Source organism: Bufo gargarizans, chromosome 3, assembly GCF_014858855.1.
Source record: "Bufo gargarizans isolate SCDJY-AF-19 chromosome 3, ASM1485885v1, whole genome shotgun sequence".
NCBI lineage: Eukaryota > Metazoa > Chordata > Amphibia > Anura > Bufonidae > Bufo > Bufo gargarizans.
The window spans coordinates 407,685,568-407,710,847 of record NC_058082.1 but is presented as its reverse complement, the minus strand read 5'-3'; the positions used below and the strand labels follow the sequence as shown (position 1 = coordinate 407,710,847).

The window sequence follows — 25,280 nt, the reverse complement described above, 5'->3', positions numbered from 1 at the left end:
ACTAGCTTTACTATCATTTATAGTTTTGGAGGCTGTTGACTGGCGTAATACTCTATACTAGTTTTAATGTACTAGATTTGGTAATGCTTTCATTTTTACCATACTGCTAAGGCCTCATGCACACGAATGTATTTTTTTTCCGTGTCTGTTCTGTTGGGGTTTTTTTGCGGACCATATGCGGAACCATTCATTTCAATGGGTCCGCAAAAAAAACTAAAGGTTAGTGCATTCCGTTTCCGTATTTCCGTTCCACAAAAAAATAGAACATGTCCTATTATTGTCCGCATTACGACGTCTGCATTTTTTGCGGACCGCAAAATACATATGGTCGTGTGCATGAGGCCTAAGGGTCAGATTATTCTGTTTCAATGGATTTCAAGGTCCCTATGTGAAAAGCTGTAGGCAATGGTTTTCACACAAAAAGCAATGAAACTTGGTACAGAATGATTCATAACAACATTAAAGGGTCATTCCACTTGGTTAATGGACACATGCCTCTTGCTATGAGAAATTCACAATTGGATTAGCTGGTGAATTTGGAGTGAGTGGCCTTAAGTACAGTTCCTAAGTAGACAGGCCATGGGGTGCAAGTCCTCTGGTAGATCAGCTGGTAGTGGATACATGTTTCAAAAATCCACAGTCTTCCAAATCTTGAAAGTCATCCCTTGAACCAGTGCAAAATATGCCAAGTGTGGCCGCTTAAGAATTTAAATCTATGAAAAATTCAATTTGTGTCTTTTTAGGGATGAAAAATAATGTACTCTCCCCCCATTTTACACCCATCCCAAAAAAGCAATAAATAATAATAAAAATAGGAGTCTTTTGAAGAGAAAACAATCTAAACAAACAACCAAACCAACAAACAGAGCAGTTGAGTCTTCTCTTAATTTACATACAACATGCAATCAGCAGCCTGCCGGGCTTGTGGAAACTTCAGCGACCACTCCAGGGCCTCAGAAGGAATGATGAATATGGAGCAGCGTTGGCTGCTCTCCTCATTCTGTGAGGCGATCAACTGTAAGACCCTCTGATTTTCACAGTTGGAAGGAATGTCCAGGGAATCCTGCAGCTCTTTGTCTTGGGAGTCTTTGTCAGGACCCTGCCCCCTTCCCATGGTTAAAGAGCTGCATTGAAATTCAGCTGTCAAAACTCATGGCCGCTATCAACTGCTCCACTTTGTAGGCTAAGCGGTGTCGACGCCCCTGTTCATCCTGTTCCAAGGCTGTAATCAGCTGTAAAAGAGTAGATATCAAAGGTTATATTCACAGTTCAAAAGCAATTACTGTACCTGATCACAGGTTTTTTTTGGAACGCAAATGGCCGGCATCCGTGTTTTGCGGATCCGCAATTTGCAGACCGCAAAACATAGCACGGTCGTGTGCATGAGCCCTAATGCTCAGTTCACATCTGCATTGAGCTTTCCATTCTTCTCATTCATCAGAAATACAGGAAAATGAAAAATAATGGATCCATCTTAGGCTACTTTTACATCTGTGTTGTCAATTCCAATCTGGCAGAGAATTAAACAGATCCGTGCTATTTAATACATCCAGATGCATCTGTTTCGGCTAGATCCGGTTGTATTAAATCAAAACTGAACAAACCGGATTTGGTATCAAAATCATTGTAATTCAATGGATGCCAGAGCGGAGATCGTCTACCGGATGTCAAAACCTGAATTAAAAACGCAGATGTGAATGTAGCCTTAATGTCTGATGGTACTGATACAAACTGATGCAAACCAAACAGCAGTTGCAGAGAAAGCGGAGCCTCTAGGTGTAAGAACATGGCCCCTGTTGCTCCTGCAAATATTAAAACATCACTGCTCTCAGCAGTGCGGGCACATATGAACATGGGACCAACACAGATGCCTTCAGCTGCCAAGCGCACATGTAACAGGACAGCGAGTCACATAGGTACAAAGCTGCTGACAGATGCCCTTTAAAACATTTTCTGTGCTTTTGACGGATGCTAAGGCCAGGTTCACATCTCTGATGAGTTCACCGGATCTGGCATTGCCGGATTCTATGGATCATTGCCAGACTGCTGCATGCATTGATTTTTGGTTCAGCAGACTGAAGCATTACCAAATCAGGCAGCCAGGTCATCTTGTCTGAGATATAAATACATCTTAGGGTACTTTCACACTTGCGGCAGAGGATTCTGGCAGGCAGATCGGTCGACGGAACTACCTGACGGATCCGGCAATCCAGAGGCAAACGGATGGCATTTGTCAGACGGATCCGGATCCGTCTGACAAATGCAATGAAATACCGGATCTGGAAAAACGGATCCAGTATTTATTTTTGCATTTTTAAAGGTCTGCACGGGCATACATCCTGAGCGGAATGCTCTCCATTCAGAATGTATTAGGATAAAACTGATCATTTTTTTTCCGGTATTGAGCTCCTGTGACTGAACTCAATACCGGAAAAAAAAAACGCTAGTGTGAAAGTGCCCTTAACTGAGCACAACTGATGCCCATTCAAACAAATAGGGATTAAAAGTGATCAGTTATTTTTCATGTTTCTGTACTAATCATGGATCAGAAGAACAGAAAGCTCATCGTAGATGTGAATGAGCCCTAAGACTAGAATCATATTGTTCTAATATGGCCACAAGCTACTATATTGTGAACGTAACACATAGAAGTTTAGTTCTAACAAATTTAACTTTGATCACCATACGGTCATGTAAAACCGTTGAATATGTTGTCTGTATAAGATATCAATTTGGCGCAGGCCTCTACATAACTTCGGCACATTCAGCGCCAGTTCTGAATGTAAGACAGCTTCCTAGCTGTCTTACATTTAGACCATTTTCTACGCCTAAAACAGGTGAAATGGTAGAAAACAGTAAATGAGACTGTTCCCCTTCCCCACCACTCCCACTTTTTTTATGACCTGGCGTGAATGGGGAAGAACTTGCAGAATCTGCAGCACCATGGCATGTGACACAACCTGCGCCAGATATATGACACAAAAGTGGCGTATATCTGGTTATAAATTACCCCCTTATTCATAATAACTTTGCCACCAAGTATGGATTTATCTTTTATTAACTTCTGATGCTTTTTTAGCTTGTACAATTTAAACATTCAGATTATTGCAGGGTCACAAACAGCGATTTTAGGGAAAATGCCATGCTTTTGTGGTGTTTTTTTTTTTCTTCACCAAAAGCTGCGGCCAGATGTTAGATGAAAGTCTATGGGCTCTTTCACACCTGCGTTATAGTCTTCCGGCATAGAGTTCCGTCGTCGGGGCTCTATGCCGGAAGAATACTGATCAGGATTTTCCTAATGCATTCTGAATGGACAGTCCGTCCTTCAGGATGCATCAGGATGTCTTCCGTTCCGGAACGGAACGTTTTTTGGCCGCAGCAAATAGCGCAGCATGCTGCGCTTTTTGCTCCGGCCAAAAATCCGGAACACTTGCCGCAAGGCCGGATCCGGAATGAATGCCCATTGAAAGGCATTGATCCGGATCCGGCCTTAAGCTAAACGTCGTTTCGGCGCATTGCCGGATGCGACGTTTAGCTTTTTCTCAATGGTTACCATGACTGCCGGGACGCTAAAGTCCTGGCAGCCATGGTAAAGTGCAGTGGGGAGCGGGGAGCAGCATACTTACCATCCGTGCGGCTCCCGGGGCGCTCCAGAGTGACGTCAGGGCCCCCCAAGCGCATGGATCACGTGATCGCATGGACACGTCATCCATGCGCATGGGGCGCTCTGACGTCATTCTGGAGCGCCCCGGGAGCCGCACGGATGGTAAGTATGCTGCTCCCCCGCTCCCCACTACTACTATGGCAACCAGGACTTTAATAGCGTCCTGGGTGCCATAGTAACACTGAAAGCATTTTGAAGACGGATCCGTCTTCAAATGCTTTCAGTACACTTGCGTTTTTCCGGATCCGGCGTGTAATTCCGGCAAGTGGAGTACACGCCGGATCCGGACAACGCAAGTGTGAAAGAGGCCTATGATGAATTATAAAACTGATTGTGCCAAAGTCTTTTGATGCATTTTTTAAATCTGTAGCATTTTTTTTTTTTAAACACAGCATACACTAGTTCTGGTGTTTTTTTTTTGCTGTTTTTCCCACAGGCCTCTTCATGTTGCAAATGTAACAAATAGAAAAAAACACAGAAAATGGCATAAAAAATGTCTGAAATTCATGGAATTTATTACACACACAAGCCAGAAGTGGATCCAAACAGGAGAATTATCAGGTTTTTTTACCATTCCATTTGAATCCTTTTTGCTCCAAAACTGCACTAAACACTGCGATTTCAGCCTTAACCAAGTTGTGCCAAGCTCTAAAGATATCTCAGGCTGGGCAAAAATATCTGATCGATGGGAGTGCATGATTTCTGTGGGAGTGCCAATCAGTGTACTCATCTACTGTATTTCCGTCAGTCCCATAGAGAATGAATGGAGCTCCAGCAGTCAATCATTTCAGGGTGGGTGTGTGCTTGAAATCCCTTTATCATAATTTGGTGGGGGTCCCAGCAATCAGACTATAAATCAGATAGTAATCCCTTATCCTCTGGGAATAACTTTAGATTTTGGCAAAAACCTTTAAGAAAGTCAAAATATCCCATGTATATATATAAAAAATGGGATATCTTCTGGCTAAGGTTTCCAGTTAGTGTTCATACACTGAAACATATTACGTAGCTTGACCTTCCCATTTCCCTGTACATTTGGTCACTCCTTACCTCCACACTGTATTTACTGACATATGAGTAGATCTCGTTGAGTGCACTTAGCATATTAAATTCTGATACATGCATACGAGATTGCTCTGCGAGGTAGGCGTTCATGTCCTGGTCGCTGATGGCTGGGAGCTTTGCAATGTCAGCATAATATCTGTAAAACACAGAGGGATACCATTTATAGAATAACCGTTATGATAGTTCATTCTGATTATGACATATTAACCTCTTTTCAAAATGAGATTTTCAATTTATAATTACTTTTAAAAAGGTTACAAAAGTTAAAAATCAGCCAAAGAGGTTTTCTGAGATTTTGTAACTAATGACCTATCCTCTGGATCAGCTGTTTCAGAAGGCACCGGTGCTCACAGTAGCGCCGTGGCCTTCTCTCAGCTCACCAAGCACCATACATTGTATAGCGGCTGTGCTTGGTATCGCAGCTTAGTCCCATTCAGCTGCTCCTAGGCCATGTGATGTCATGTTCATCAGCTGGGAGAAGGCCGCAGAACTAGTGCTGATCAACAGCTGATCTGCAGGGGCCCAGATGTTGGACCCCCACCAGTCAGATACTGATGACCTATCCAGATGGCAGGTCATCGGTTAACAAATCTCGGAAAACCTCTTTAAACCCGTTTCTATGCTTACAACTAGAACCTTTATTCAGCAAGTCCCTTTCCAATTCTCCACTTTCACTCTAAAATTCACATTTCCAATCAACTGGAAATATGACTGCACCCAGTGCATGAAATACATAGGTTACTAGCGCTGATTCTGTACACTAACCTCTCTACCCAGTTCTTGTAGTTGGGGATGTCCTTGGCATAGAGCAGCTTGTTGCTGGGAGAATCTTTTCCAAGACGGTGCTCTGAGGTTGAACAAGAATCCATAAAGGTCTGAGCCACAACAGACAAGCAGGCATCTGTGATACTGCCTTTATGGATGTCAAACACAAACTGAGGATTCTTAATGACATTCACCCAAAACCGAAGCGGTAGACTGTGAAGAAGAGAAAAGGGATGATTAAAGCCTTATATGATCTGTTCACCCCCCATGTTCATGTATTGCTTTATTTTAACATTCGGACTTACTATAATTCTTAATCACAACCAATCTATTGCCCCCTCAATCAACTCACCAGTTACTTTTCCATGTGTGCCGGACATCTGTATCGTAGATACTGTGCCTGTCTGCCTGTTCATCCAAGAAGTCAAACATGTACTTAATAGCAAGAGGTAGGGCACTCCCCCGATGCACTGTACTGAACAATGTTTCAAAAAGGTCATCCACAAACTTTTGTAGTGTTCCCTATGTGATAAAAAAAATACACATTTGTATTTTAATTTGGGCTTATATATTAAAAGTTTATTTACACAGCTCAAAGCAATGTAGTTGACTTTTGAAAAAATTTTAATATTTTTTTTTTTAGACCCCTCAGTATAGGCCATTAATATTAGATCAGTGGGGTTCTGACTCTTGGCAACCCCACTGACAGCTTTTTGAAGGGGTCTTGGCACTCTAGAAAGGTCCTTCATTTTTTATTCCGAACAGCTCCATACTTTTAGAAGTCACAGTTTCTGGTGTTACAATTCACTATAGGTTTGCCCCATTTGAGTGAATTGGCAATACCAGGCAAAGTCGCTACTCATAGTACATTGCTGTGCAGTATGCAGCAGCGTAAACTTCAAAAAAGGATGCTGCTCCTACTGATCCAATATCAATGTTATATTGATGGCCTATCCTAACTGGAAAACCCAAAGTGTAGGTGAATCCTTTTCCCCCATTTTATTGGCGCTATTGGGGAAAAACGGCTGCTTCAAAACACACCATATTAAATGTACACATAAAACTCAACCTCTGACACCATTCCATTGATAACTGCAAAACATAGCCCCAGCTTTGCACTCTCTATCATGTAGCTTCTTCAAGTCACAGTTATACAGTAGATACATTTTTGATATACTTAATACACAAAAGTAGAACTCCATTTGAGTTTGTATGTTACCTTTGTTGCTAGCAGCCTTGTCAAGTAGATTTCCGAAACCATCTTGCTTCCCCGGTCTCCTTCTTTCTGGTCTCCATGTTCATGGTTTTTCACCAGGTGCCAAACCTTGACACCGCTCTCGAGATCTGGAGTGATCATGGGGGCACGAGAACGAAGGCTATCAGGGCTGCCTGTGTAGCGGAATGTGGAGTCTACAAGAAGGGTAATATAGGAATATTCAATACATATAAATCCTACACTTCTCAAAACCATTGCCAGCTATGTATTAGAAAGGCCAGATGTGGACTAATTCAGAAGAAGAACAGATATCTGCAGATATGAACTTCTCATGGATGAACATACCTTAGATCATACACATGCCTGTACATTACAAGGTAGCCTGCAGCTCTTTTTAGTTTAATCAATTTCATGATCCTATTTCATATCCAGACTCGCCTTGCAGGGGTTATTGGCGGAAAGTCAAATGACTTAGGCCCTCAGTCAGATGCCGCCAGTGTTAATGAACCACAAGTCTCCTTGCAGCTTATCCAAAGAAACAGCAAGAGGCTTACAGAGCTTAACAAAGAAAGCACTATTTAGCAATAAAAATGCCGGCAAATTAGAAGATGGCAGCGAAGGTTTAATTTTCATCGTCTCTGTTGTCATGCAGATACAATTATGCTGTGTAACTAAGTGTGGATGCAAAAAGCATGACACATTCCTGCAGTCATCGGCGGACTTAGAGACATAGCCGACATTAGCGTTTCTGCCATGAAATGCTCGAGACAATACAGAATCCCTGTTAACAATTCCTATGTCACCATTAATATTGCTTCTAATGTCAAACACATGCAGGAGCCAAAATACAGCCTTTATGGTGTCTTTTCCTGCACATGGTGCCCCAAACCGCCGATCAGCCGTATTCTTGATTCCCGATAATATGTTGTGATGCTTTTTCTTTCCACTGTAATCATGTTTGCACCAATTTTCATAATTTACATGTTAATGAATGAGCGAGACAAATGTTACTGATACTGCTGCCTTCGCCGGTTAGCGGCTGAAGATTTATGTCGCTGGCGCCATGATCTGCATAGAAACGGCTCCTGCAAATCTTTGCTGAGAACAGTAACCCTATGAGTTCTGGAGAAAGCAGTAGGTTCTTTTTTATTCATGTTACTTTAAACCCATTCAATTCAGGGGTCCATCTAATGCTACTACTGTGAATATATTATAAGTAGCCAAATTTCTTAATTACGCTAAAGTGTAATTAGAATACACAAACTGTCCATGGCAACTACAGTGCCCATGAGGATTAGACCAAATAAGAGGGTAGACTCTATTATCAGCAGTGTTAATTTCATCCCCATACCAACTTTTACGTTCTTTGTCGTTTTTATATTCAGAATGGCATGGAGAAAATCCGGCGTTGTTGGCTATGACAACCAAGCACGGTGCATTTGAAAGTTGTCTTATGATTGGTTGGTATGAGCAACAAGGCCAGATTTCTCGCTCTTTTTCGAGTTTAATGTAATACTAAAGTGCTTATTTCTTTATGCCCACTAGTTCCTTCTGACTAGTCTTAAAAACAAGAATTTATTGAATTTTTATGGCATGGATATACATTTCTTATGCCATTTTGAGGTCACTCTCACACTTGTGCTTTTAGGCATTAGGCCCGTTTCAAACAAGTATAAAAAGCACCTATGGTGTTTAGGTCTGAGTGATCAGGTGTGCAGCTGGGCCAGGAACTGCAGCTGTAATACAGATGTGGATATTGTCATGTGACCATAGAAAGTCAGACTAGGCATGAAAGATAAACATGAATAATCTGTACCTCTTGTGCATTTTGGACCCAATCCTCATTTTGGTTTACAAAACTGATCCAAAATAGCTTATATATAGTTATAGTTTTATATTTATATTTCTTACCATATCTGCTGATGGAGGTCCGGGATATGCTTGCAGATGCTGGGATATTGTAAGATGAGGTTTGTTTTGGGACCAGAGCTACTACTGAACGATCAGAGACCTGCATGAAAAAAGAATGCAGTCAGTAGAAGAGATTTACAGACCCCTTGTATGAGGTCAGGCATTTGAAGTGTTAAGAAACTTTCCAATAATGCAGCAGTTAGGCTGAATTCACATGATTGTGTGTAGTCCGTGAAATGTGGTCTGTGAGATGTGAGCTGAATTCATAGTCATTTATGATGATGTGAGTTCCAGCCCAACTGTGTGTCTAAAGTCCCGTACTCAAATGATGCTGTGGGTACGCAAAAATAGACTCCCCGCTGGGCTAGAACTGATAGATCACAGATCATTGTGATGCAGAGAGTTCGGCTAACATGAACCACGGTCTGTCTGGGAAATGTGGCCGCCATATGGATCACACACGGCCATGTGAAAGCAGCCTTAGTTGTAAGGTCGCTTGCCTAACCTTTAGAATCATCCAACTTCATCCCAAATATGATTTTCTTTCCAATATGCAAATAAGAATGGGACAATGAATGTTGCGTTGTGATAGTCACCTCTACTAAACCTCATAAAATTGACCCTAATCTTCAATTATACCTGTCTTCTTTCATATCAAAGAATCATGTCGGAGGTTACTTATTACTAGTATTTTTAACACTTTAAACGTTTTTCAATGTATAGTACGTTCAACACCGATTAAAAGTGGTATTTTGGTTATATCCAAAGTACAGGGGATAACTACTAGAGTGGTGGTGGGGTCCGACTGCTGGGGCCTCCATCTATCACGAGGAGATAGGGTAAAGAGACAGCATTCAGCCTATTGCTTCTGCCTCCTCATTTTAGTAAGAGGTAGCGTCAACACCTGGACCCCACAGATCCAAACTTTTGACAAGTCACTATGATGTCAACAGTTGTTTGAAGTGGCAATTACACTTTAACAGTCAAATCAGTGGCCAAATATCCATTGTGTACACCTTATTGTCATCTACTGGGCAGGTAAGCAGAGAATAAGTGAAAGCAGGCCACAGACATGGCACCACGTTGCTAATACAGGGTGTATCCTAAACCGGCACCATCTGTACATGGAGGCTTGTCAGTGGTGAAGGATTAAGTGTTGTAACAAGGGTTCATTCCCGCGATCAATAACATTTTCATGACTTATGCTATGTTCTTAACCTTTGCTGTTGGAAAGTTTCCCTGATTGCCGTTTCCTATACAAGTTGGAGTTATTTTTTCACAAAACAATAGCATAGCTGTGAGTGATCTTGCTTAGTGAGATAATGTGACTCATTTCCTCCTGTGAAGCGGTGTTTGGATTAGGAGCGTTTCCATATAACCTAGCCCAGAATCCAAACAAGAAGTGTTTGGAGATATTTTATGTCAGCGGATAATCGTGAGTGAGAACCACACTTTTTAAAGCACATTTTAGCCTCTCTCATTTCCAGGCCCATTTTAAAGATGGAGAATGGCACTGATTTAATTAAGGCTGAAGCACAAAGAGAATAAGCAGCTATCATAATGTTATGGACCATAAAGCATTCTTATTAAACCATTTTTTATTCTAACCAGTTTTATGAACTTTATAAAAATGTGATTTATGGTAAGACAAGCAATAAAGCCATCTTTCAGAGGCTTAAATTGCCTGTCCCTCTATTACATCCAGAGGATTAATTAGGCAAAAGTCAAACTGTAGATGAATATTTGTGCTAACGAGATCCTCTTATATGAAGGTTTCCATTTTATCCTCTTGATGTGGTCTTCATGGCTAACGTATAGCGCACAGTTTCCTTTGTACAAAGGAGGGATAATGCTGTTTTTAACAAAATTTTGAACACGTTGACACTTTGGTCATTACAGTTTCATGGTAGTGTAATTAACAGTGCCCTCGGCAGTAACCATGAATAATAAATCACTTAACTGCAGTTGTACAGACACCCAGAAAATTAACATAATCAGGTGAGGATACATTAAAGATGATCTTTTACTTGGATGTTGAATCTTTATGGAAAGTATTATTATACTTGAACAATTTGGATGTACTGTAGATTTAAGGCAAGTTCAGGAACACTCATCTAGGCTTCATGCACATGGTCATATGTCTATAAACCTCCAAGTTGTGTGGAGTGACAATACAGCATCTATAGAGGTGTATGTGGTGCTGATGTAGGTCTCCAGGTGCAGCTGGACAACCTCCTGTACACAATGGCGCTCTGCCATGTGCCTGGGGCCTAAAGGTGCCCATAGACCTTTCAAAGCTTCTACAGTTGACAGCTATTCCTTACTGCCCTACACAAGTGCATACTTGGTTTGCCCGAGCATACATGTCCAAGTCTGTTCTTCAACTAAAGATCATACATTATAGGATGGATTTCTTCCAGAAAGTCAAAATCAATCTAGAGCATTCAACTGGCAATCCTTTTAGAAGCAATGGTAGCATCCTACAGCTGAGAGTCATCAATTTCCACACAAATCATTTCATTTTATAGGGTATTGAATGTGAAACCTCAGCTAAGTGATGCTTCATTTTGCTGATCCCACACTTGAAGCAATAAGCCTGTAACAGAATTAAGTCCGCTGCCCTTTCAGCGGGAATTAATGCACTTCCTGGGTCTCTATCCATTATAGATTACGTTCAAAGTGCATTACATTCTAAAAAGCGGAGAGTCAAGTGTTCACATTCATGCTGGAAAATTAATATACAGCAGCTGATAGATAAGTATACCTAACTGTTCACATTTACTCATGGTCCATCCAAAGACCATTACATAAGCTGTGTATCTAGATCATGTGGGTGCCTCTAACGGCCTCTTTAAACCACGGTTTGCATACTGTTGGAAGGTACTTTTTGGGTCAGATTTACCATAAAACAGAATGCGGCAGGGAATAGAAATAACTCGGGCTGCTTTATTCTATCCTGTTGAAGAACAGGATCCAGACAGACCCTTTTTTTCATGAAGTGACAGAACAAAACAGGAATCTTCCTACTTTCCATTTCCAAGGTACTTTTCGTATAATCTTGACAAAAAAGGAAGTAGCTTTCAACAGGGTCAAAGATGTGGTGTGAAGTGAGCCTGTATGCTTGTATAGCTATTAAGAACTGTGCACTCAAATATTCTAAGGTATGGAAGTGGATATATTGTCTACACCACTGTTCCTCAACTCCAGTCCTCAGGGCCCACCTACTGGTCATGATTTGAGAATATCCCACAGAATGAATGCCTTTGGTAAGTCTTGATGCACTGACACTAATTATATCACCTGCTCAATACTAAGGAAATCCTGCAAACATGACCGGCAGGTGGGCCCTGAGGATTGGAGGTGAGGACCACTGGTCTACCCAATCTGGCAAACAAGTAATCCAATGGACCACCAAATTACTTCTTGATATTAATTTGCTTGAAACTTGTTTATTACTATATCAATACTAAACAGAGATTTCCTTGTTTAGCAACTATCATGTCAACTGTCTTGTGACAAGATTTACATTTGACTGATCAGTACACATAGGTAACCCTCCTAGTGTGGTGCACCTCTGCCTCTACTTCCCTATTAATAAAAATAGTTAATCTTATCATTACCGTCTACAGGCGACTAGGAAAAAAAAACCACTCACATGTATATATAAATGGATGTTCACATCACCGTTTTGTTTTCCGTTCTTTAAATGTAAAATAAAAAACTGATCCTTCGCTTACTGAGCATCTGTTGTGCTCATTTTGCATCTGTTTTTGCCATCAGAGATCCATTATTTTAGACGGGAAAAAATGTCCTGCATGGAGGACTTTTTCTCCTGTCAAATATAACGGATCTTGAAGAACATGACAAAAATGGATGCAAATGAGCACAACGGAGGCTCAAAATAAAGGATCCTTTTTTTTACATTTTTTTGTTCTCCTGACTGATCAGAAGTAGAGAAAACAAAGCGGTGATGTGAATGTGGCCTAACCTGGTTGCCTGGAAAGTAACTACATTATAACAAAGTGTGTCACTAAGCTACTAATCTTAGAAGAGATGAGGGATACCTTAGAGAGAACTCACGTATTTAAATTAGGATACTTTATATTACAGCTAGCAATTAAATTACCATTAATTTATACGATGGTGCAGTATGGATAATTAGAATATTTAATGAATCCATTTTAAAGAGCATGACATCACTGATAGACTCTTTTACACTTAATCTAATCATTCCTTACTTCAGTGGTCTTCAACCCATGGCTGTCCAGCAGTGGTGAAACTGCCCTGACAGGATGCTGGGAGTTGTTCTTTCAACACAGCTAGAGGGTTTTCAAACCATTGTTCTACTACTCTGTTTTCTGGACCATCATAGAAATCATAATTCATAAGTGGATAAGGTACCTGGTAGTGCATGAGCGTGTTGAGCCGTTTCCAGTCTCCTTCAATCTTAGTTGTGATGTCTTCATCTTGTAGAACCACCCTTGCTATGCGTCCTTGTCTCCACTCTGCTCATTGGTCACACAAAACACAATTTATAACATGGGCTAAATTAGTTTCTTTTCATTTTAGAATCATGATTTTACAAAGGAAGCTATAACATTTTACTTGCGACATCAAGAGCTATATGGCGACTTGTGACCATATGAAATGTGTTGGCAATGTCACGCTGTTAAAACCGTAATTAATGAAAGTGGACGTGGTGGCACTGAAATTCAACAGGTTTGGATGTCTGTCAAATGTCCTGTCATGGTTACTTGTGGGACGAAATGTGTCCACGTTCATTATCATTAGTGTGACACTGCTATCATATGTCAAGTGAACACAAGTCTTTGTGTAGCCCAAGCCTTAGAATTCTAAATTCAGGTTTCTGGAGGCAGTTTTGGTAGCCAAAACCAGGAGTGAACGTCACTATGTATGCTGCTTGGTCACTAAATAAATACCTGCTGCTTGAACTGGACGAGTGCTGAGGACCTTTCTACATTTGGGTCTATGAGGATCCAGAGCCAGGATCCATTACCACGTGCACCACCTCACCTTGGACTTTAACCAGGTACCCAGTTACCAGGAACTTATATGTTCACCCTATCTAGGGTGTGGAGTGCTGCTTGCTTCCAGTTAGGCCTCCTGCACACGACCGTATGGTCTTCCGGTACATTTTAAACGGATCTGTTTTTCCGTTTCAGTAGTGTTTCCGTTCTTTCAGTTGTATTTCCGTTCCGCTTTGCCGTTCCGTTTTTTCGTTTGGTTTCAGTTTGTGATCCATTTTTTGCGGATCGCAAACGGAAACGGAAGCATTCAATAATGTTTAAACAGTAAGTACATAAAAAAATTGGGCTGGGCATAAAATTTACAATAGAGAGTTCCAGAAAAACAGAACAGATACAGAAGACATACAGATGCATTCTGTATGCAATCCGTATTTTTTTGGCGGAACCATTGACTTGAATGGAGCCATAGAATTTGATTTGCGGGCAATAATAGGACATGTTCTATCTTTGAACGGAATGGAAATACGGAAACAGAATGCATATGGAGTACCTTCAGTTGTTTTTGTGGAACCTTTGAAATAAATGGTTCCGCATACGGACCACAAACGGAATTCGCAAAAACGGAACGGAAACGGAAAAAAAAAAACACGTTTGTGTGCAGGAGGCCTTTAAACAAGAGAAGTCATATCTGTCCTTTATACTTTCTCTGTGACCCCCTCCTGCTTTTGGCCTCCAAAACTGCATCAGGAAACTTGACTGTGTAGCCGTACCATAAATGTACTGTATGATATAAATCAGAAGACTTACAACAATTTACTACAATTTATCCTGGAGATCCTGTGCATGCATCGGCTTGTATATGATGAAAGGCAGACTAGTCCTGCTAGTCATCTGAGCTATTAAAGATAAGGCTATTTAATAGAAAAACAGCTGGGCTCCAGTCTTGGCTATGCAGGAATTAATGCACCTTTAATATGGACAAGGTACCACTTCAAAGAAATGAAACATACTGGAATTTCAAATGGATTCAGAAATTAACATATTTCCCCAATTCTTTATCTCATGAAAATATGAATCTTGAAATGAAAGACCGTGACCGTCAATAGAGCACAAACAACATAAAAAAAGCGAAAATATGTTCATTCAAGATGTCCTTGCTTTGTAGCGTAATTACCACATACCTAAGTCCATGTCCACAGCTCTCGGCCTCTGAGAATAGGGCACATTTTTATATACTGCATCCAAGATCTTCTCCTTCACCTGAGTGATAGTGTCACAGTTTAAGGCCTTCACCGGTATCTCAGGACTATTTTCATTGTCAGGGTTTACACAGTTCAGGATCTGTAACAAAACATTCGTGAAATTATCAAAAATGGCTAAACCATGAGCACACTGCTGAAGTCTAGGTGACCATGTTTAACAAAAAAAAAACAGCAGTAAAAAATACTTGTGTGTCCAGCATTTCATAATCCCCACTGACTTTCATCTAAAATCTAGAGCTCCCAATGTTTAGCAAAAACTGCATTTGCAAACAGCACCACAAATAAAAAGTGCTGAGAAACACAAAAACATTTTTTTTTTATTCTGATGTGTGAATCCATCCTATGGCCTCCATCACACATAGCTTTGGTCCTGACTTTTTTTTTGGGGGGACAATAAAAAAAACATCGCCTAAAGATAGATCTAACTTGACCAGCTTTTTGCGGGGTTTTTTAGGTGTTTTTACCCATTTGTGATACAGTTTTTTTTTTAGCATTTTTAAGGGAAAGTGTGTACCCCACTGTGATATCACTTCCACTGTAGAGATTTATGGGAAAACCATTGGTACAAAAAACACAATTGCTCATGAGTTATTTTGAAACTGAAAAAAAAATATATATATATGCGGAGGTCTATGGAAGAAGATGCTAGGCAATGAGTGAAAAAAATGCCAAACTGCAATGTGGAAAAAAGTAAAAAACCTAAAAAAATGCACCTCAAGGGTGCCTAGGACAAGAAGAAAAAAGGCAGGTGAACCTACTGTTCTGAAGCTGTTATTAGCACTATGTTCAGCATGTTCTACATTGTAGAGGGCAGCAGTGCACTGTTTTGCAGAAGGAAACTGCCCCCCCTTGTGGACACTTATTATACTTACCAGTGTTTTGTACTCAATCTGCTGCCGAATCAGTTTATCTTCACTCAATGAATAGCGGGCCTCTCCTGTGATTGAATCTATAGGTCCTTTCTCCATCTGCTGCTTAATGGCACAATGTAACATGAAGAGGGGCTCCCCGGCACATTCCTTAAAAAACAACGATAAACCTACGTATCATAAATATGTTACACATAAGACTAACCATAAGTCACATAGGCATGAGACCCAGTCACACTTTCAGGATGTGATGAGGATTAAGGGTACTTTCACACTAGATTTATTATTTTCCGGCATTGAGTTCCGTCCTAGGGGCTCAATACCGGAAAATAACTGCTCAATTGTATCCTAATGCATTCTGAATGGAGAGCAATCCATTCAGGATGCATCAGGATGTCTTCAGTTCCGTTTTTTTGACTTTTCAGGAGGGAGATAATACCGCACCATGCTACGCTTTTATCTCCATCCAAAATTCCGGAACCTTCCACATGCTCAGACTGCAAAAAATGTAAAAAATAAATAACTGCTGGATCCGTTTTTCCAGGTGACACCGGAGAGACGAATGCAGCATTTCAATGCATTTGTCATACGGATCAGGATCCTTATCCGTCTGACAAATGCCATCCAGTTTGCATACATTTGACAGATCCGGAAGGCAGTTCTGGCACCGGAACTGCCTGCCAGAATCCTCAGCCGCAAGTGTGAAAGTACCCTTAGCTGTAGTTGGCTAACATTCCGGATCCAATGAAAATGAGTGGTGTAATCTATACCCCATTCACATGCCTGCCTGAATTACAACGGGGCTAATCCCTGTGTGGAACCTCCAGCACATGTGAGTTTTTTGGCACTGACTTTGGAGCATTTCCACCTCAAAATTAGCTCCAAAAACCGCCTCTAAACAGTCTCCCATGTCAATGGGAAGCAGCACTTGTTTTTTCTTTACACGTGGAAAGAAGAAAGCTGCATGCTGTATCATGGAGTGAAATCCTTGCTGACTCTCCTATTGGAAAGCATACGAATACGGCTGTATACGTGTCTGCACATTTTTTGTGAACCTTTTAGAGCCGATCCTTGTCAAAAAACACAAGATGAAAATGTAGTTTTGTACTGAAGTATGCGGAAGATTTTGTGGCAGAATAATCCACAATCTAAAATCAGTTTCACTCATCTGAATGGGGCTAGAAGCACATGGATTTCTGCACGTCTCGGATATGTATGTTGAATGTTACCTTAAGGAATTTGTGCAGAAGAAAGGCAAACCAGTTAGTCAGCATCTTCTCTGCCACTGACTCCGTCCTAAGGAGAAAAAGAGAACGCAGGTTTACAATGCGTCGTCATAGCATACACATATCTAGCTCTTACATAATTCATGGGGTCAATTACAAACAGATATACGCCACTTTTTAGCGTATATATGGTGCAGATTGCGGAGCAAAGGTTATTTGCGCTGCAATCTGCGACTTTTACCCGCTCATACCAGGTCTAAAAATTGAGGCATGGTGTAGGTGGGCTGGCAGGCATGTCGCTATTCTAGAGTTGCTGCAAACAAACCAGCCCAATCCACACAGGTCACCAGTCCTGCAAGACTTGCATTGCTGTCTGTGCTGGCCAAGTTGCGTGTGACATGTGACCAAAATCAACAGTGTTTTTTGCAATAGTCATGTTGAGGATGCATAAGGTCGCTGACAGTTACTAGAAGTCATATTAGGGTACGGTCACACGGTCAGGTTTCTGCATGCAGTTTTGGAAGCCAAAACCAGGAGTGAATTCAAAAATACCTTCTATTCTTTTATGCTCCACTCCTGATTTTGGCTTCCAAAACTCCATGCAGAAAGCCGACGGTGTGGCACTGCGTCCTTCACCACATCATGAAGCCCTAGACTAAATCTTAGAGGTTGCCATTAGAAAGCAAAATATTTTTATAGTTTTTGGGCAAGACAAAGTCATGTCTTTCCGCATACAATTAAATGTTGTACTTTTCCCATTAGCCACTAGATGTCGATAGGAGTGTACCACTTCAGGATGCTAAAGATCTTGCTTTACAGCCTGTGTATGACAACACAAGTGTGTGGTCAATGACTACCTGGGCTCAGCTAAGCAGATTTCCCATCCACAGTAGCCCAAACAACATTGTAGACGGCCAGAGACAGGGAAGGGCTGGTGATGTCCTTCAGCCATGCACTCTTTTGCTACATTGCTCTCATTAGCACAAGGGTTGACTCTGATGTTGTTTTGTCAAGTAGAGAGGTTTTGTGTAGCGTTTCCCTGTCAAGTAGCTCATACATAGTCTGTGGTGATCCTAAAGTTTAGGCCTCATGGACACGTCCATATATTTTTTGCAGTCAGAGAAACACAGGTAACATCCGTGTTACATCAGTTTTTTTTTTTTCGACCCAGTTACTTCAATGGGTCTGTGGTTCACATTTTGTGGCTATGCGACATGTTCTATCATTTTGTGTGACGGACATACGTATGCTATGGACCTTGGACCCATTGAAATCAATGGCTCTGCAAAAAAAAAAAAAAAAAAAGTATAAATGTTATATTACACAGACGTGTGTGGTCTGGCAGGAAAATCTGGCAGGCTGTGCCAGTAGAGAACAGTCTCCAGGAGTTCCCTGGATCCGGCAGTGCCAGATACTACCACCTTCCCTCTGGACTCTATTGACTATAATAGGGTCCGGCAGAGATCCGTCCGCTACCTGGTAAATATGCTGAGAATCGGCAGCAGCAGTTTTTGTCCGGCCGATTCCTTGCTTTGTCTGCCGGCCAGAACACCCATATGCAGGTGTGAAAGGAGCCGTGGCCTTCATCATGAGCCACCTGTAAGACAGCTTACAACAAGGCAACCAGATCCATTACATCAATGGACAAGTGGACCCTGCAAGAAGACCAGATTTGTGTATGTTCTTTCTATCAATAATCTAGCATGCATGAGATTCATACATCATGCATCTTCCCCTCCTAAGATGATCACCATTCTGTCTAAATGAATGGAACTGGATGAGGCTCCCCCAGTGCCAGGAAGGTGGCTCACAATGCGTACAATAAGTGGGCTTTGTCCGTCTTCTCATGTTGTTAATCCTGTGCAAGCCGTTCACACTTCATGTTAAGCTTCACAAAAGGAAGAACAAATCTGCCTTTCAAAAAGCGGCTGTAATTTTTTTTCCGGAGCTGCGTGATTTTCAAAACCTCAGAGATTATTCCAACAAATCTCTCCTTTTTTATATTCTCCCCGGCACAGCAGCCGTAATTATTACATTTCTTTTCTCGTCTTAACGAAAAAGGAACGCGCCCCACAGAGCGTTCAGCCACTGAATTAGGAGAAGTGGGGCAGAATTGAATACTGTGGTCGGTGCATCTTAACTCTTTCGACCGTGAATGGTTACAGGTGATAGGAATTAATATTAGACTTGTGCTTTACATACAAGCCTCAAATGAAATCCTGGAAATGCGGCAGAAAAGTTGTCTGCTGGGTGAGGAAAAACCGAGAGGTGTGGGGAAATGAAATTTTAATGTAGAAATGTAAGTAAATAAGCTTCAGGAATAGCTCTGGAAGACAGCCCATGATTCAGATATAATAGTTCAGTACTGGAAAGGCGATTCTGCCTCTGTTCAACAATATGGTATCATATTTTATAGCGCGTTTCGGGGCAGCAGAAAAAGAACATATGTAAATAAAAGCACAATGTGGCCATTTATCCTCTAATAATGTTCAATTCTATGCGCCATCGTAAAGGTGCTGACCTGATGGTTACTGTGTCTGAATACAGCAGGCTGTTCCACAGCACCTAATTTAAAAGGAAACCTGGTCACCTTAATTATAGGGATAATGACAATGTATGAAAACATAACAAATGATTCCTTGGAAGTGGCATTTCGCTTTTCGTCACTTGCCTTGCCTGTATAACCCTGCACTGATTATTCCCCCTGATCACGCACACCATCGTCAGCAGCCCCTCACCCTCTGTCTTTTCGGAGTCCTCTAAGGACTTCACCCCACCACCTTATTCAAGAAAACTGTCTGCCTCCATATCCCGTCACCAAACAAATTTCATTTTGAAACAACCAAGCATGTAATTAAATTGCCGGAATACGACTCTGGATTTTTATTCTCTCTCTCCCTTCGCTGTGTATTCTCCCTCAGGCCATGGCTGATCTTTCCTGCTCCACATTAATATTTACCATTTCCCCAAAATAATGGATGTGTCCTTGCCGCAAGGCCTCAGGGGCGGCACTGTTTGAGTCTCCAAATTGATGCACTGCAAACCCTTATGGACAGAACAGGGTTAATCTATTTCTTTATGTCCCCCACAACCTAATACCCCGGTGCTGAAAACGTCAATGGAAGCATTTCTTATTAAAGGCAGAGAGGATAGTGATGATTTGCTTAGGACATGGGCGTAACTAAAGTAGCATAAAATAAGCCTCAGGGATACCGTAGCTGCAAACATTGACTAACCTGGTGCCACTGTCCTCCATGCATCGCATTCATAAATGGTTTTATACGCCCAATTACTGGATTTTTTCTTACATTCTACTGTCACTCTGGAAGACAATTGCTTCATTGAGTACCGCTGGCACTGAACAGGTTAAAGAGAGACAGGCAGAACTCATGACGGGTTAATATTCTTCGTTCTAGGCCTATTTTTAGTCTTCTCAGAAGAGTGATGAACTAATATTAAGAGCTGGCAGTGGAAGCAGACGCCCCCCTCCTTCCTCCTCTCTCCCACAATACCCAGGGGAAATTAACAAGGATTCCATTATTGTGTCTTGTGGGACAATTTCTGTGTTAACGGACACGCGAGAATCTACGGCAATTTCCTGTGCTCAAAACCACACTTGTTGTATCTGGAACTGAAACCCGTGCCTAAGGGCAGATCTTTACACAACTGTGGGGCAAAGGTGGCCTAATTAAAAATGGCCACCATGTATGATAACATTAACCAAAACCTGTGTACCATAAACAAGACCAAAAGTAATGTTCTCATAGACAGACAACCTATCGCTTTCCAGGTGCTGTGGTCTACAACTCTCAGGGTGATAATATACACTAGACGTATATATAGCTCACACACCCCCTACAGAATATGGAATCAGTAACCAGCAGGTCTTAAACGTAACTACAACTGAGGACTTTACATGTTTAAATGGGATTACAGTGTCCAAGAACATAAATCAGTGAAACATCTGAGGACCACCACTTTGAGAAGACCACCTTCTTATTCAGACCAGATTGCTTGTGCCAGATTTTCAGTTCCACCATATGTTATGCATACTGCCCATCTTCTTTGAGAGGACCATTCCCCTAGAAGACCACTTTGCAATTTTTGGTGGTCCTCTCAAAGAGGTTTCACTGCCTAGACACATACAAAGTAAAGAACCTATAGAGATGAGATTGGGGATAATCCAAAGGTTAATTTGAAGCTCATCATTGGAACTACAAGTGTTAGCTGCGCTCCATGTTATCCACTCATTAAACAGAGAAACATGGCTTGGTTTGGACCAGACAACAAAGCATTGCTACATTCACCTAAACCATGGCATAAAGTCATAATCTTGCATTGCAAACTTTACCACTGCATTGCGTGTATTCACATCATCTCCAGTTTATCTCACGTAAGCTGTCTTCTTCTACAACCATCTCCCAACAGGGAACCAACAGCAATATATGACCAAATCACTACCTCCTAGGGGCTAATAAGAACACAGAGATATTTGCACACAGAGACCTTATATCATGAATATATAGGAAATTATATTGTCAATTTCTATTAGGTATTAAGCCTAAATCTATAAACCCCCTCTGAGAGTCTTTTGCTTTATAAAGCAGATATCATGGCCACAGCATCCATACACATGGGGAAGCCATGATACCGGTAAGGGTATGCTCTGATAAAGAGGCGGTGGGCAGCTATCACTGGATGTACAGTAGCTTCTCTCCAGCTTTGTGAAATAACATTGAAATGATGGTTACACATTAACGCTCCATAAGTCAAATCTAGCTCTGCTACATCTGAATGTACAACCTGGGATTAACACACGAGATGCTGAAAGCACTACAGACTCTCCGCCTGTGCCCTGCTCTCTCTTTAAACTGCATCCATATTCTCACTGGTAATACTGACCTGGTAATCATGAATATACCTTGGTACATGAATAACACCACCACTGAACCCCAAACCATGATATACACAGAACAGAAAAGATATCAGGATCATTTATAAAGTCTTTACTATTTACTATTGCGGTGTAAAAAAAGTAGCAAATTCCAGCACATGCCATAATTTGAGACTTTTTGAGCTTCTGAAGACTTTTCTAAAGCCAGAGCAGGCAGAGCTTTGTGCGGCCTGCCGGATTTACTATAAATTATGCCAGAAACTAGTATAAGTTATAGCTGAAGTCTACGCCAGCCCAGAGTTTCTGGCGCAAGGGAGAGAGAGATGGAACTAATTCTGCCTCCTTAAAGGGGCTGTCCAGTCTTTTACTATTAATGACCTATCCTCAGGATAGGTCATCAATATCAGATCAGTGGGGGTCTGACACCCGGCACCCCGTCGATCAGCTGTATGAGGAGATGGTGCGCATGTGCCATCTTTCTTCTCTCTTCCTGTCCGCTGCTGCTGTCTATGGTCTTTGCCATAGACAACATCAGTGGACAAGAGAGACAGCACCTGCGCACTGCGCGCGCCATCTCCTCATACAGCTGATGGGCGGGGTGCTGGGTTTCGGATACCCAGCGATCTGATATTAGTGATATTAGTCATCAATAGTGAAGGCCTGAACAACCCCTTTAATAAATTATGCGCATCTCACTTTGGCGCACAGGGATCAAGACTGGCATATGGGAATGCCAGTCTTGATAAATGCCCCCCAATGCGTCCATTATACCACCAGGTACAATTAATAAGTAGGCAGCAATGCAGTGGGTATAATAAGTCCAAACTGAGGGGAAAAAAGATGAATGTTAGCAAGACACCTCATATTGTCCCTACAACTCTCCCTGTCAACTATGTTAGGCAAAACAGAGCACCTGCCCCAAAAACGGTGCCCATATAGACCTTGGTTTTAGTCATCTAGGATTGATTGTTGGGGATGCCATTCAGAGCAAATGCCATGTTCACAAACATGTGGGTGCACAAGGCAGCTCCATTGTAATGCACCAAGTGATGGATTCTGTGATACTTGATATGGTATTTGCTTTCACGTTTATACTTAATAATCCCCTCATGAACTGTTCATGGAAACACTTTGGGGCATTAGTGTAGGGAATAAGTTACAGGGAACCTGTCACCATGAAAATCCAGTCCAATCTGCAGAAGTATATATGCAGTATACAGGTTATGGGAACACATTCTGTACATCCCTGCATTTTCTAGGAGTCCAGAGGGTAGTCCTACTCAGTGAGTAACATCTCTGCATGACAGAGCATACGGCGATAGCTGTCAGTCAGCAAGCAGGACCGCCCATTGGACTCCTAAGCATGGAACACAAACTATATACTCAGCTCCTCCTGCTCTGTAAAGTGCTGTCTGCAGATTGTACTGCATGTTTAAGGTGACAGGTTCCCTTTAAGGATGCAATAGACTTAGCTTCCCATAATGGAGGGAGCTTGCTGTTGTCCGGAATCTTTACATTTATCAAAGCAGGCAATGTATATGAACAATTCATCCAGCAATTAAGGATAAAGTTTTAATACATGGGTCAATGAGAAAGTACAAAATCCAGCTAGAGAATTAACCCTTCTAAATAACAGTCACTTAAATTTTAATTTTAACCTCAAGACATATACTAATTGTCCATAGTAGGTAAATCCGCAGAGAAGGCTATGTAGGTTAGCTATGGGTGGGGACAATATCCCTATTTATGAACCCTAGACTAAACCCTCTGCCCAGGGACGGCCCCTAATGGTGGGGACTCCCTGTCCTCGAGCCTAAGGCTATGTCCATGTAGGCTTTCCACTGATAGGCTTTCTTCTATCAGCGATACCAATAAGGGTTATATAGGAGCTGATAGCCTTAGGCTCGAGGACAGGGAGTCCCCACCATTAGGGGCCGTCCCTGGGCAGAGGGTTTAGTCTAGGGTTCATAAATAGGGATATTGTCCCCGCCCATAGCTAACCTACATAGCCTTCTCTGCGGATTTACCTACTATGGACAATCAGTATATGTCTTGAGGTTAAAATTAAAATTTAAGTGACTGTTATTTAGAAGGGTTAATTCTCTAGCTGGATAATGTATATGAACAAAGAGTGAGAGCTCTGTACTGGAGAGGCAAAGCTGCAGTCCCTCTAACAGTTTATAATGATGATAATTATAATGTCATATACGGGGGGCACAGTTTACAGGGGCACCAGCCAGGCCCAGAAACACAATATGGAGGGCTGTTAACAAAAACAACCCGAGCAATGGCAGAGTAACCAAACAACATTGCAGAGTGGCCCTTTACCGCTGCAGCCGTGTGGCTGGCTTTTGTATGCGGCTCTATAGCTGCTGCTTATGCTAATCTGCTAAGTGTGCCTCTTCGGCCACTTGAAATGATGGGAGGTATGATGCTGGAAATGCATAATCAGCAGGCGACGCTCTGAAAGCCATGTTATCTGCACATCACTGTCAAAAGCTGGAGCGATGCCAAGAGGTTATCATTGGCACTTTAATTGTAAAAATGTAAATTAGAACATGAAAGCGGCACAATAAGTATTACCGTGTGAGGAGGAAGCTTTTGTCAAGATTGCATTCTTGCTGTGAAGCATTCGGATGCTTATAAAGTCAATTTAAGACACAAATAACCTACCTGTTCAGACTGGGGCAGTGTCAGTAAGATGTAAACAACTAGAGCGTAAGCATCTTGACCCACTTATCCTAGGTAATAATGCCTAACAACTGCTTCGGTTACAACTGCTATTTTCCTGCCAGTTAATGGCTTAGGTGCGTTACAATAGTAAGCAGCCTGCGGTCACGACCTCTGAGATGTTAGCACTGCTTGCGGCTCTTCAGCTGACTCAAGCTATCAGCACATACTTGACGGAGCTGTCTCTGCACTACCTGACCAAGGGCACACCAAGCATGATCAAGAGGAAGGCACTGATAATTACAACATATCCTGACCCCCTGTCTACTGTATATACAGTACTGTTTTATAATTTGTCCTTACACTTGTGGAAAAGTCAGGCTGAAGCTGACACTACGCTGCAAACTGGCTGATTTATACTTTGAAAATGTTTTCAGTACATGAGTGATAATACCTGTACAGAAGTCAAATACATTGATCAGGCAAAAATTCAAGTGAATGTGACCTGAGCTGCAGTATGCCAGCATGGCCACTACACAGTGGATGGAGCCTTTTGCGTCCAGCTCCATTCACTGTTATGTTTCTGCAAGCAGCTTTTCAGTGGGGGGTCATCAATACCTAAATGGTTGAAAACACTTTGAAAATGGTTCTTCAGGAATTAAGAAAATGAAAATACGTAAATATTACTTTAATATAAATATATTCCCAAATACCTTTAATTGATTTTAATGGCTTATTTTATCTGGGGAG

At 41.6% G+C, this 25,280-nt stretch overlaps 1 protein-coding gene across 2 annotated transcripts in view; it reads right to left on the bottom strand.

The window, feature by feature from the left end:
- Positions 1 to 227: 227 nt before the first annotated feature.
- Positions 228 to 25,280, bottom strand: part of PLXNA2 (plexin A2) — a 295,441-nt gene continuing 270,388 nt past the window's right edge. For both annotated transcript variants that reach the window (XM_044288340.1, XM_044288339.1), the window contains exons 23-32: positions 16,970 to 17,036; positions 15,744 to 15,890; positions 14,791 to 14,950; positions 13,023 to 13,126; positions 8,622 to 8,721; positions 6,714 to 6,904; positions 5,847 to 6,016; positions 5,495 to 5,707; positions 4,715 to 4,865; positions 228 to 1,232 (exon numbers count right to left, since the gene is read on the bottom strand). In XM_044288340.1, the coding sequence (XP_044144275.1) occupies positions 1,137 to 1,232; positions 4,715 to 4,865; positions 5,495 to 5,707; positions 5,847 to 6,016; positions 6,714 to 6,904; positions 8,622 to 8,721; positions 13,023 to 13,126; positions 14,791 to 14,950; positions 15,744 to 15,890; positions 16,970 to 17,036 (1,399 nt within the window). In that variant the 3' untranslated portion in view covers positions 228 to 1,136. The remainder of the gene's footprint in view (positions 1,233 to 4,714; positions 4,866 to 5,494; positions 5,708 to 5,846; positions 6,017 to 6,713; positions 6,905 to 8,621; positions 8,722 to 13,022; positions 13,127 to 14,790; positions 14,951 to 15,743; positions 15,891 to 16,969; positions 17,037 to 25,280) is intronic.